This window comes from Lagopus muta, chromosome 5, assembly GCF_023343835.1.
Source record: "Lagopus muta isolate bLagMut1 chromosome 5, bLagMut1 primary, whole genome shotgun sequence".
NCBI classification, from domain to species: domain Eukaryota; kingdom Metazoa; phylum Chordata; class Aves; order Galliformes; family Phasianidae; genus Lagopus; species Lagopus muta.
This window is the reverse complement of record NC_064437.1, coordinates 41,642,883-41,655,794: the sequence shown is the minus strand read 5'-3', so window position 1 is coordinate 41,655,794 and position 12,912 is coordinate 41,642,883. Positions and strand designations below refer to the sequence as shown.

Below are 12,912 nucleotides of genomic sequence, written 5' to 3'. Positions count from 1 at the left end.
GGCAAGTGATTTCTGATCTCCCCATGCCCTGTGCTGTGCACTTGGGGTAATAGGGAGGGGGCTGAAGTAGAGTGCCGCAGCTCACTGAGCAGGATGCTGCTGCTGCCCCGGCCATCGATCTTCTCTCCAGCTGACAGCGCTGGCTGCAAACATCTGCAGGGGACTCCCTGGGGAGCAGATGCTGCAGATAATCCGGCTCAAACCCATGGGATTAAAATGTGCCATGAGGGGATCGGGGAGAGGAGGCTGGAGAGGAGTTGTTGCCCATTCCCCTCCTCCCTTTCCATCTCACTGCTCTTACTGCACTTGGCATCAAGGTTTGGGTCTTTTCCTCTCCTGCCCCAAACCGCTCTTGGTTCTTCAGTGTGACTAGAGTAGTTCAGGTGCTCAAATCTGCCAGTGGGTACCAGTTTCTGGAATCCTTTCAAGCCAATATCCCTTTGGGGAATACCACATGACGCCCTCATTCTGCTTTCACCCACTAAGACTGGATCAGCAACAAGTGCCTGCGTCCGCATCCTCAGGTGGGAACCCCTGCAGACGTCTGCCAGAGGGATTGTGATTACAGCCAGTGGAGAGCACTCTAAAATATTTATTAGTTTGTCGCTGCTGGGAGTTTTATGGCTTGTCTGGTTGCAGTGTTGTAAATCCCTGCCATGCGAACTGCCTCTTTGCAGGTCTTTGGGGCCATTGGAGCATAAATGGTGTGCTTCTGAGAGGGAGAAAGCATCAGGGCAAGTGGAGAAATCAGCCTCCCTTGTTTGTTCCTGGTGCAACATAGGGAGCAACCCCATTACGGCCACAGAGAGCCCACTATCATCAGAGAACCATTGGAATGGGCTGTGCCACGTGGTGGTGGGGTCCTCATCCCAGGGGGTGTCTAAGGGATGTGTGGATATGATGCTGAGGGACGTGGTTTGGTGATGGCAGCATCACTGTGGTGGTCTGGGGAGGATGCGCTGTGTGCACCCCCAGTCACCCAGCCCTGCACACATGCTGCAGGATGGCAGAGAGGTTTCACACCAGCCCTTGAGTTAAGTGTTGTTGGCTGCCTCTTTTGCCAGCTTGCTGGATTATCTTCTACCAGTCCCCTTTGCCAGGAAATTTAGGTTTATGGCATCAAGGCAGTTAAAAAAAATGCAACAGCTCAGTGGATGCAAAACTGAGCTTTAAAAAAAAAGAGAGAGGTGATTTTTTAAAAATTTTTTTATTTTTTTGCTGCTCTAGTGTTGTGCTCACGTTGCCCTGTGTCCCATGCAAGATGAGGCACTGAGAAAATCACAGCCCATAAATGGACTCAGGGAAGAAATGGCCAGAGAGGTGGGGGAGAGCCAGAGCGAGAGGAATTAGCCCGGAGTTTAATTCATTGTTTCCAAAAGAGCAGTTAATGGATTATGACAAATGTCCTACTGCTCTCCCCAGTGCTGTGTTAAATGGAAATGGAAAGTCAATTTTCCTAAATGGATTTTAAACGACTAACCTCGTGTGTTGGTTGGGTTGGTTTTTTTGTTGTTTTTTTTTTTTTTGCTTTTTTTTGTTTTTTTCACTCGCTGATTTTTGCTTGTGAGGCAGCTTGGCCATCCCGTTTCCTTGGCGTGTTGGGTTTTTCTCCTCCTTCCTCTCTCACACCTCATCCGGCTTCCCAGGTCTTCTGCTCCTCTTCCTCTCTGGCATTGCTCTGGGCTGGTGCTGGTTGTTAGCACATGGCAGTGCGTGGCATCAAGGATCAAAGCCATGGGACACGGACTAGCAGTGGGACCAGGTAGGTGGGAGCTGATGGCCACTCACTGTCATTGCAGGGCTGGAGTACAGCGAGGTGCTGCCCGACTCCTTCCCATCAGCACCGGCAGAGACACTGCCCCACTTCTTGCGGGAGCCGCAGGATGCCTACATCGTCAAGAACAAGCCCGTGGAGCTGGTCTGTAGGGCCAACCCTGCCACACAGATCTACTTCAAGTGCAACGGGGAGTGGGTAAACCAGAACGATCATGTCACCACTGAGAGCCTAGATGAGGTCACAGGTGAGCACATCCTTTGCCCATCCCCTTTATTTTTTGCAAGCGTTTCTCCACCACATTTATGCTATAGCATAGCAGGCCAACATGGAGATCTTCCCAGTCTTTGCTCCTTTCCAGGTTTCTTTCTCCCATTATGTGTCCACGCTGTAGGTTATTCTCTTCCAACTGGTCTCTTCCTAATTAATTTTGTCATTCCCAGGTGGCTGCAACCTCCTGAAGCCACTTTGATGTGTTTTCCACCTCCTCACTCCGTGCATAACTTTTCTCCCATTCCATACCACAAGTGAAAGAGGAGCTGTCCCTCCAAGCTAACTGCCCATGAATGAGAAGGGCCCCAGCACATACTTTAGCTGTACCCCATAGAGAAGCAATGTATTGACCAGTTGAGTCTTGGAACAGGTCTTCCAACCCCCAGCTACAGGAAGAGCTCTGAAGAGTTGGCCAGCTTGTTGGAGAGGTGATAAATAGCCAGGCCATGGGATGGGAGGGCTCTTGTTTGTTGTGGCTGTGTGCTGTCGGTGGGGTCCCATTGACCAAAATGAGAGATGGCCTATGGAGAAAAGTTGATGGAAAACGAGCCCCCATGAAACTTCCATTCTAGAAAGTGTGGTGGAAGCCCAGCAGCATATTCAGAAATGGGAATAATCCCACAACTTGCTATTGCACCGTTTGATAATTCTGTGGGGCTTCCTTATCAGTTTATTAACCCCATCCCTTGCAAGATAAAACCAAACAAGAAGGGTTTCACAAACTGGCAGCAAACGTGACTAGAGGCAGGAGAGGAGGGATCAAAGAGCTTGGAGGAGTTTCTTTTAGTGAAATGGGGTTGTGAGGCAAATAAAGCTGGGTCACGTGCACAATTACCCTTTGGCAGGTTGCAGCATCAATGCGTCTAATGCTTCTGGGAAGGAAATGCTTTCCTACAAAATGCCTCATCAACACGTAGGCAATCCTCATTGCCACTGGGTATGGTAAAGGCCGGCAGCTTAGTCAGACTCACAGAAGGATTAGATATGTAATGTTTAGATATTTAATGGGTAATGAAAACTGGTAGGGTGCGAAGAAAGCTGAGCTCTCCTGTGCCTCGGTAGACAAATCTGAAACAGAGGGAAGAAGAAGGTGTTCTAGATGTTTCAGTGAGTCCCTCAGCATCTTCCTCATCTTCCCTGGCTATTCACCATATCTCAGCTAGCTCCATCCTTCGTCACGGAGGTAGATCCCATTCCATCCCAGTGTGGGACTTGCTCTCACCATGTTGAGTTTCATGAGCCTCTCTGTGCTTCCAGTTCCGGCTCGATAAAGCCGTGCTGCACTGCTCCACCTTTAGAAGGATGATTGAAAGCACACAGGAAGGCTGGTTTATTTAATTAGGAGCAGAGCTATCAGCGGGGATATTGAGCAAGCATGGGCTGGCAAAAACCTGGGGCTTGCTGCCTTCTCTCCATCCACCCTCCCATCATGGGGAGGTGCCTCTAAGGGCACTGCAAGCCCCACAGGACCACAAGGATGGTGAGGTTGAGAGTGTGAGGGCAAGCTGCTCCAGGGCAAACTGGTGCCCACCAGTGACTGAGGGGCTGCTTCTTTATAGCATCCAATTGGGTAAAGGCAAAGATGCAGTTGCTAAGGGGAAGAGCATGGGTGAACAAAGCTGGAGCATCCAGCCTTGAGATGGCAGAAGGCTTTCAATGCAGTGTGAGCTTGCCCATTTTTTATAGGGAAATTTTTCTAGGGGCTCATTTGCCATTGGCTTTTCTCCATGGTGTAGCTCTGGGCCAGCATGTGAGCAGTTTTGGGGAGGAAACCACGCACATCCTTCATGCAGACTTCAAAGATTATATTGCTGCTCTCACTGCAAACCTGGCAATGACTACAGCGTGGAGGTGATGTCGTGCATGTAAAAAATATTCAGGCTTGGAAATATCTGCTTTGGAGCTGGAACCAAAACAGGTTGTTAAGATCTGCTTGTGCAGTGCCTGCTGTTGTTGAGGGATGCTGCTGCAAGGGGCACAGAGGGAGGTGGCCACGATGCAGTGGACGAGTGCTGCCAGGTGTCCATAACACTCAGGTGCCCTCAGTTAAAAACCTAGAAAAGAGACTTCTAAAGAAAATGAACCTTTAAGATGATGTGTCTAGCTCTGTAGAGCTCTGACTGCATTGGATGCAAAGCATCTCATGTGGAAGAAAGCAAAAATAGGCCAAGTCGGAGAGGATCATTCAGCCAGATGAATAGGGACCGTCCATAAAAGCAGCCATGTCTTGTTGCGTGCAAGTCAGTTAAATAGGCACTCTGTGGTTAGTAAGCTTATCCTACACTCTTGGACGGAGAGCATCTTTGCTCTCTGTGCTTACAGAGAGGCAGCAGAGCTCCTCACCACATGTTCCACCCCACCTGGCTGGGGCTTGCAGACAAGATGAGAGGTTTCAGGGCATCCCTTTGGAGATCGGTTTCTTCTGAGAGCAGACCTCCAAAGGTCAGTTTTTCAGAAGCACTTGGCATAAGTGCCTTTTGTTCCTTGCTTTTTTTTTTTTTTTCCCTTGCTGGCAAAACAAGCAATATTTCCTTGTTCGTCAGCGATGCCACAGGAAGACAGCAGGAGACAGTAATTGCTCCTCGCAGTGCTAGGAGCAGGCTCACAGAATTACATCTGGGGAGCGTGCGGCTCTGTGTGGTGGTGGTGAACTCGGGCCCCTTTTATAAATAGCAGCTCTGAGTTTTATCCGGGGACATAGATGTGGTGGGCAAGCAGCAGAGCAGCCAGGAAGGGACAGAAGGTTTGAAACAAATGGAGTGTGGAGTGTTGTAGTGTGTACTTCTCCTCTTGTCCCATTCCTCTCTCCCATTGGCAGTGGCCCCATCACCATTTGCTGATAAGCATCAAACTCTTGTTGAAACCTCAGCATCCTCAGATGTGGGTTTTCCAGCTCCCTGCAGACCGTGTCCTGGCTGTTTCGTGTCACCTGTGTCATCATTGCATCCATTCTGCAGCCTTGAAGGATGTTGCATTGCGGAAGCCACCAAAGCCCATGGGATCCCTACAGCCCCATCCTCCAGTCCAAACCCTGCATCCACATCCTTTCCTCCTGGCTGATGCCGTCTGTCTGTCCCTTACAGGGCTGCTGGTGCGGGAGGTGCAGATCGAGGTGTCCCGACAGCAGGTGGAGGAGCTCTTTGGCTTGGAGGATTATTGGTGCCAGTGCGTGGCCTGGAGCTCCGCGGGCACCACGAAGAGCCGCAGGGCGTACGTCCGCATTGCATGTGAGTGCTCAGTGCACATGGTGCATTGTTCCCTTTTGAGATCACCGGTGGCTTTTTGAGTTTAAGTAAATGCCTCCCACACCTTCTTTTCCTCTTTTGGCACTATAAGGAGTTTCCGAGTGGTTCAAACCATTGATTTACAAATTGCAAAGCCCCTGGGGTTTTCCCTGTGTGCCATGTTGCACGTTTGAATGGATTGAAGGTGGCCAACACAGGCCTGGCTGCAAGGCGCTGCTCTCAGCTCATGGCACAGCTCCATGTGTGGGCACCATGCTTACCTGCTGTGGCACCAGCTGGGTTAATGCCTCAGCACTCAGCAGCCTGCTCAGCTCTTCCCAGTGCTTTATTATCCTTAATAACCTGATGGTTAGCACCTTGTGCTTTTTCCTGAATCAGCGGCTCCACGTCCCTGGAGTCCCTGCTGTCATATGTCACTTCTCTAAGCTGCTGTTTGTGGGTGTCAGCCTGATTAAGGATGAGTTAATCAGGCTGTTACCCGGCTGAATTTGCTCTCTTAGCAAATGAGATGGCAAAGCTATGGGAGAATGGCCAGGCTTCCCAAGTAGTAAACAGATTTTGCTATTAGAGGGCTAATAATCCCACGTCATCCAAAATGGAAGTGAATCAGCTGCATTGCTGACGTCCCCAAAGGATTTGGACTCAGCAAAGAAAATGTTGCCCACTGAAGGGCTGGCTGCTGAGGAGACCCTTTTGTCCCCAGGAGGGACAAGCTCTCAGCCAGAAGTTTGGTGTTCCTTGCAGAGAAGCGGTCATGGAATCATAGAACTTGGGTTGGAAGGAACCTTAACGCCTACCCAGCTCCAATCCTCCTGCTATGGGCTGGGTGCCACCCACCAGATCTGGCTGCCCAGGGCCCCATCCAACCTGGCCTTGAATGATGAAATGAAGAAGATCATTTTAAGACATCTACTCTCCCATCCCCAGCATCCTGTGACCTGAGATCTCTGGTCTTGACAGTTTGTGCCATCCCATAAATCAGCATCATTCTCTAATATTATCCATGCAGTTCCTGCTAATGAGCTGTTAGGACTTCATTCCCTCCCAGTTTCTCCACACCTGGTTGTTTGGATCAAAGCCTGCGCGGCACTGCCCAGCATCTCCATGCCACGTACAGCTGGAAATATGAGTGCCCTTGCAGTGAGGATTGCATCATGGGCCTCATGCACAGCGTGGCCTGTATTTAGGGTATTCTGACAGCCAGTGTTGATAAGGCATGGGTTCACTGTGCTGTGCTTTGCCACAGCATGTGTTCCCTGCAAAGGCACGGGGTGGGCAGCTCCTGGATTCACAGTGCTCCAGCTTTTGAGGGCTGGGTGCTGGAGCAGAGGGTTGCAGCACCACCTAGTGATGCATGGGTGCTTCTGCTCCTTCTGTGGAGCAGCATCCTGCCACGTCCCTGTAGCCCTGAAATGTGGGAAATCACCCTCATTCTCCCAAGACACACAGAATCATAAAATCATTAAAGTTGGGATAGATCACTAAGGCAATCACATCCATATGCCTACTGTATTTTGCTCTGCATTTCCCTGTGTGTGTGTGTGCTGAGGTTATGCTCTCCCTCTCCAAGGTTTTATGGGGTGCCCAATTTCTGTAGCAAGCTGCTAACCACTGTCTTTCCCCCTCCAGACCTGCGGAAAAATTTTGACCAGGAGCCACTGGGCAAGGAAGTGCCACTGGAGCAGGAGGTGCTGCTGCAGTGCCGGCCACCTGAGGGGGTGCCACAGGCAGAGGTAAGTGGGTACAGGGTTCCCAGAACCCAGCCAGCCCTGAGGCAGCCCTAAAAATGCCATGAGACGGAGTACGTCATGGCAGATGCCCACCAAGCCTTTAGACCCTGGGAGCATTGGTGATGGTAGCAACATCCCAACCTTGGTGATGTTTGTCCTTGCTGGTGCCCACACCCAATGATGGTATCAGCTCACACCCATCCCAAACGACCTCATTAAGCACGGCCCAGAAACTAATGGGCAGCCCTGCAATTTGGTGCTGCACACCGCTTTGCCACCCAGGGGTGAAGCAACCTGCCTGAGGTCAGCCAGTGCTGGGGTGTCCAGATGTCTTGCTTGGCTCTTGTGCCCCACTGGCATGGAGAGATTTCAGCAAGCATTCAGGTGGTTGTATCTTGGCTTAATTTTGTGTTCTTTAAAGACCGTCCTAGCGGGGAGCATGTGGAATGGGTGTTTCCACTAAAACTTTTGTTATATTCTACCTGCCTGAGTTCCCCTTTGGCTTAACCACCATCTTGCCCCACATCCTTACCCCCTCCCACCCTTTCTCTTGCCAGGTGGAGTGGCTAAGGAATGAGGATGTCATTGATCCCACCCAGGACACCAACTTTCTCATCACCATCGATCACAACCTCATCATCAAGCAGGCCAGGCTCTTGGACACTGCTAATTACACCTGCATGGCCAAGAACATCGTAGCCAAACGCCGGAGCACCACAGCTGCTGTCATTGTCTACGGTACTGGTTCTTGCTTTTGGGAAAGGGCCATGTCTGTGAGCAGAGGGGACTGTGGAACCTTCTTGGAAGTGGTAGGAGGGAACTGCACTGGGCATTGCATTAAGTTAGGCAGTGACCAAGGCCTGCAGAACTGGTACGTCTACCAGGTCATTAGAAGATGTTATTAAGATGTTCCTATGTGTGGGTATCTGCAAGCATTCAAGTGGGCTCATCTGAGCTTTCACTGCCAAAATGGGCTCTTGTTACTGCATTGCTCTGGCTTTGCGCATCACGTGTTCCCCTGGCTGTCTCCTCCTGCAGTGAATGGTGGCTGGTCCACCTGGTCTGAGTGGTCTCCTTGCAACAACCGCTGTGGCCGGGGCTGGCAGAAGCGCACCCGGACGTGCACCAACCCCGCCCCACTCAATGGCGGCTCCTTCTGCGATGGGCAGCCCTTCCAGAAAATAACCTGCACCACGCTCTGCCCAGGTAAGGGGGTCACAAACCTGCTGTCCTTCCCCAGCTGGATGCTCCATTCGCGCTCCTCATGGAGATGCCATCGGGGCTGGGGTTTGCATCTCTGTGGAGGTCACCCTTCGATGGGTGCAGGCACCTTCCTGCTGTCAGGAGTCGTGTCTCCAGCAGTGTGTCTGTGTTTGGTGGCCTGCAGTGGACGGCGCGTGGACGGAGTGGAGCAAGTGGTCGGCATGCAGCACTGAGTGCACCCACTGGCGCAGCCGCGAGTGCTCTGCGCCAGCTCCACGCAACGGTGGCAAGGATTGCAGCGGCGGGCTGCTCGACTCCAAGAACTGCACCGACGGGCTCTGCCTGCACAGTGAGTGTGCTGCACTGAAAGAAATGTTGTCATAGAGCTAGCTGTCAGCTGGTGCTAAGGTTTGGGGGATTTCTGGTGGCTGACACGGGATCTAGCTGTCCCACAATGTGCTAGGTTGATGGTCCTGTGCTGAAATAATGCTGGTTGTTAGCAGTGGAGGTGATCCACTTGGTTTCCTTAGCCCCAGTGTGAAAATGTCAGTGCTCAGCAAGAGCTCTGGAGCAGTAGCAGCTAGCATCCAGGTTTATAGGGAAAAAGCAGCACTAGTGATGTGTGCTGCACTGCAAGCTGGCTCACTGAAGGCTAATGCTGCCACCTACTGTTGTGTGACACCAATTTCCCCTTTTTCAGCTCCGAAAGCCTCCTGCTCCAGCATTAGATCAGGGGTTTGGGACATGTGTCCCAGGACAGTGGAAATTTGGCAGTGGGAATGATGAAGGCATGGTGGCAGCAGAGCCACCTGCAGAGCTCCCCCGTGTCCCCACATCCTGCCCGGCTGTGCCTGCCTTTTGTGTCATTCCATCCCCATCATGCCATCTTCACCTTTTGTTTTCTAACTTTGTTTTTCCTAACAGATAAAAGAGTTCTAAGCGAACCCAAAAGCCACCGTAAGTGCTCATTTCATGGCCATTTGATTTCTTCTGCACTGCATCGCTTTGGTTTTACCCGTGGCAGGGCTCTGCATTGTCTGCTAGGGAAGGACAGGATGGGGAGACTAAAACCTGCCTCAGAATGCTCCTATGTGCATTAAATCATGCGCTGTGCTTGAGAAGCATGATGACTTTGCTTTCTTGCTCTGCTCCTGTCCCCCTTTTGCTGCTGGCTGCATGCAGTTCTTGAATAGAGTATGATGCACCTGGTGTCACTCCACCAAAGATGCTCCAAGCATCGTCACCCTAACCAAGGACACCCTTCCTCGAGCTGGGAGCCCCAGAGTTATTTTTTTAATATCAACTCATCCCAAGTTTGACACTGGTGGGTGAATCTTTCCTTCTGGCCCACAGCTTCCCTGTTCATCCCTCTCCTTTCTGAGCAGATTTCTTCCTCTGTCCCCTATCCAAGATATACCAAGTATTTAAAGATCCTGTGGTGGGGTAAGAGGTGGGTGGGGATGCTGAGGGCTGTCTGTATAGGTGTCATGACACTTGCTCTTTCCAGGTGAATTAGCTTGGGTACATATATATGGTATGCACATAGGTATTATGTTCACTCTTCAGGGCTATCTGTTAGGATAGTAGGGTTGATGACTTTGAGCTGAAGCTGAATAAACCTAATGTTTCAACCATGATTTCTCTCCTCCCTCCCAGTGCTGGAGGCCACGGGTGATGTAGCCCTGTATGCTGGACTGGTGGTGGCCATTTTCGTCTTCATTGTCATCCTCATGGCTGTGGGGGTGGTGGTGTACCGGAGGAGGTGCCGGGACTTTGACACCGACATCACAGACTCATCAGCTGCCCTGACTGGAGGCTTCCACCCAGTCAACTTCAAGACTGCCCGGCACGGTGAGAGATTATATCAGAACATCATAGAATGGTTTGGGTTGGAAGGTGCCTCAAAGCCCAACCAGCCCCAACCCTGCCATGGGCTGATTGCCCCCCACCAGATCAGGGCCCCATCCATGGCCTTGGACACCTCCAGGGATGGCGCACCCACTGCTACTCTGGGCAGCAGTGCCAGCTCCTTACCACCTTCTGAGTTAAAAAGTTTAATCCCCAAGCTGAAGCCAAGGTTGAATCTGGCTGCAGCTCATAAAAATGTGAAGAGCAGGATCCTGGGGAACTTCCAGCCTGGTTTTAGGGGAACTTGCTGATATACAAAAGCCAAGGGCTCTGTGTTGGTGTGTGCAGCTGTAGCCCTGCGCTGTGCTCACTGACCATGTGCTGGTTGAGGAGGGATTTTCACGAGCATCCCCCAGCTAAGAAGCAGTTCTCCATTTTCACTGTTTTTTCCCACAGACAACCCCCAGTTACTGCACCCCTCCATGCAGCCGGACCTGACGGCCAACGCAGGAGTGTACCGGGGCCCCATGTACTCCCTGCAGGACTCTTCTGACAAGATCCCCATGACCAACTCCCCCTTGCTCGACCCACTCCCCAACCTCAAGATCAAGGTCTACAACTCCTCCACCACCTCCTCTTCGCCAGGGCTGCACAATGGGACAGATTTGCTGGGGGGAATCCCTGCTGCCGGCACCTTCCCAGGAGACAGTGGCAGCCAATTTGTGAACATGCGGAGCAAAGCCCAGCAGGGCTCCCAGCACCTCCTTAGTCTGCCTCAGGAACATGGCACCAGTGCCAGTGGGACTTTCAGCTACCTGGGGGGAAGGCTAACCATCCCCGGCACTGGTAAGCCCCACGGTGGGGAAGAGCGTGCCTTGGGTGTAAGATAAGCAAGGGATTGTTCCCTCATTTGGGGCCTAATGCTGTGTGTGCTGCTCTAGGGGTGAGCCTGCTGGTACCACATGGAGCCATCCCGCAGGGAAAGTTCTACGAGATGTACCTGGTCATCAACAAGGCAGAGAGCAGCCTGTAAGTCACACTGCCCTCCCTCTGCCCTCGTCACTTGCTGTGGGTCTCCCTGTCCAACCGGTGTCCCTTGTCCCCAGCTTGCCCTCCGAGGGCACGCAGACGGTGCTGAGCCCGGTGGTGACCTGTGGACCCACCGGCCTGCTGCTGTGCCGCCCTGTTGTCCTCACCATTCCTCACTGTGCGGATGTCAGCTCTTCGGACTGGATCTTCCAGCTGAAAACACAGTCTCATCAGGGGAACTGGGAGGTAAGGTGTGAGCCCAGCCCTGCGGCCAGCCAAGACCCCGAGTGCTGTGGAACAACATCCCCCAAGCAAAAGGCTGACCCTAAGCTTTTGTTTCCATCTCTTCCTTGTAGGAAGTGGTGACCCTGGATGAGGAGACCCTCAATACCCCCTGCTACTGCCAGCTGGAAGCCAAGTCCTGCCACATCCTGCTAGATCAGCTGGGCACCTACGTTTTTGTGGGCGAGTCCTACTCCAGGTCGGCAATCAAGAGGCTCCAGTTGGCCATCTTTGCCCCCGCCATCTGCACCTCCCTGGAGTACAGCCTTAAGGTCTACTGCCTGGAGGACACGCCGGATGCACTGAAGGTACTGCAGGGACCTCGTCATAGAATCATAGAAAGGCTTGGGTTGAAAGGGACCTTAGAGATCATTGAGTTCCAACCCTTGCCATGGGTTGGCTGTCTCCGAGCAGCTCAGGCTGCCCAGGGCCACATCCATGGTCTCCTGCACCTCCAGGAATGGGGCACCCACAGCTCTATATAAACCATATAAACAATTGCTTCCCTTGCTTATAAGCTCCTTTCAAGTACTGGAAGGGCTTCATTGAGGTCTCCCTGGAGCCTTCTTTCTCCAGATGAACAAGCCCAGCTCCCTCAACTTTCTTCATAGGGCAGGTGCTTCAACCTTTGATCATCTATATAGCCCTTCTGTGGACCTGCTCCAACAGCTCCACATCCCTCCTGTACTGAGGGCCCCAAGCCAGTGGAGCTGCACAGGCCACCACTGGTGCAGTGGTTGTTTAATTCCCTGTGCCTTGTTCTGCCACATCAGGATTGCTCTAGTGCCTCTAGGTGGAGGTGTAGGCAGCACTGTGCTTCTTGGATTTTGTGCAAGTTCACAGATCTAAGCTGAAGGTTTGACTGGGAGTGGGGTGAGTTGGGCTCCTGAGGCTGATGCCACTTGTCCTGCTATGCACAGGAGGTTCTGGAGCTGGAGCAGACACTGGGTGGGTATCTGCTGGAGGAGCCCAAGCCCCTGCCCTTCAAGGACAGCTACCACAACCTGCGTCTCTCCATCCACGACATCCCCCACTCATTGTGGAGAAGCAAGCTGCTGGCCAAGTACCAGGTGAGGAGCCACCTAGAATCCCCAGGGTGGTGAGCACCAGCTGCTCTTGTATTATTTCTAGGGTTGACTCCTGAAAGGATGGAAGAGGAAAGGGGTCTGTTTTAATTTCTGGTGGGGTGCTGTTTGGGGAGGGTCTCTCTTTCCCACTTCATCCCCATGAGATGGCTGGAGGAGATGGGATTTCCCCTTGGCTGAGCCCATGCTTTGGTGCTTTTCAGGAAATCCCTTTCTACCACATCTGGAGTGGCAGCCAGCGAGCCCTGCACTGCACTTTCACGCTGGAGAGGTACAGCCAGGCCTCCACTGAGCTCACCTGCAAGATTTGCGTCCGGCAGGTGGAAGGGGAAGGACAGATCTTCCAACTCCATGTCACGCTGGGAGAGGTGAGCTGGAGGGGGACAGCCAAGGGATGCGCAGGCAGAGACTGGGGTTCCTCCCAACCCTCTGCTCAAAAATCT

At 52.3% G+C, this 12,912-nt stretch overlaps 1 protein-coding gene across 2 annotated transcripts in view; it reads left to right on the top strand.

Annotated features, from left to right (window-relative positions):
• UNC5B (unc-5 netrin receptor B) overlaps positions 1-12,912 on the top strand; it is a 30,919-nt gene that overhangs the window by 14,811 nt on the left and 3,196 nt on the right. The window contains exons 2-15 of one of the 2 annotated variants that reach the window (XM_048946502.1): positions 1,800-2,021; positions 5,131-5,274; positions 6,922-7,025; positions 7,580-7,760; positions 8,061-8,228; positions 8,410-8,574; positions 9,150-9,182; positions 9,882-10,076; positions 10,530-10,919; positions 11,015-11,102; positions 11,180-11,348; positions 11,459-11,692; positions 12,305-12,454; positions 12,673-12,837. In XM_048946502.1, coding sequence (XP_048802459.1) covers positions 1,800-2,021; positions 5,131-5,274; positions 6,922-7,025; positions 7,580-7,760; positions 8,061-8,228; positions 8,410-8,574; positions 9,150-9,182; positions 9,882-10,076; positions 10,530-10,919; positions 11,015-11,102; positions 11,180-11,348; positions 11,459-11,692; positions 12,305-12,454; positions 12,673-12,837 — 2,408 coding nt within the window. The remainder of the gene's footprint in view (positions 1-1,799; positions 2,022-5,130; positions 5,275-6,921; positions 7,026-7,579; positions 7,761-8,060; positions 8,229-8,409; positions 8,575-9,149; positions 9,183-9,881; positions 10,077-10,529; positions 10,920-11,014; positions 11,103-11,179; positions 11,349-11,458; positions 11,693-12,304; positions 12,455-12,672; positions 12,838-12,912) is intronic. The other variant, XM_048946503.1, reaches the window with a different exon arrangement.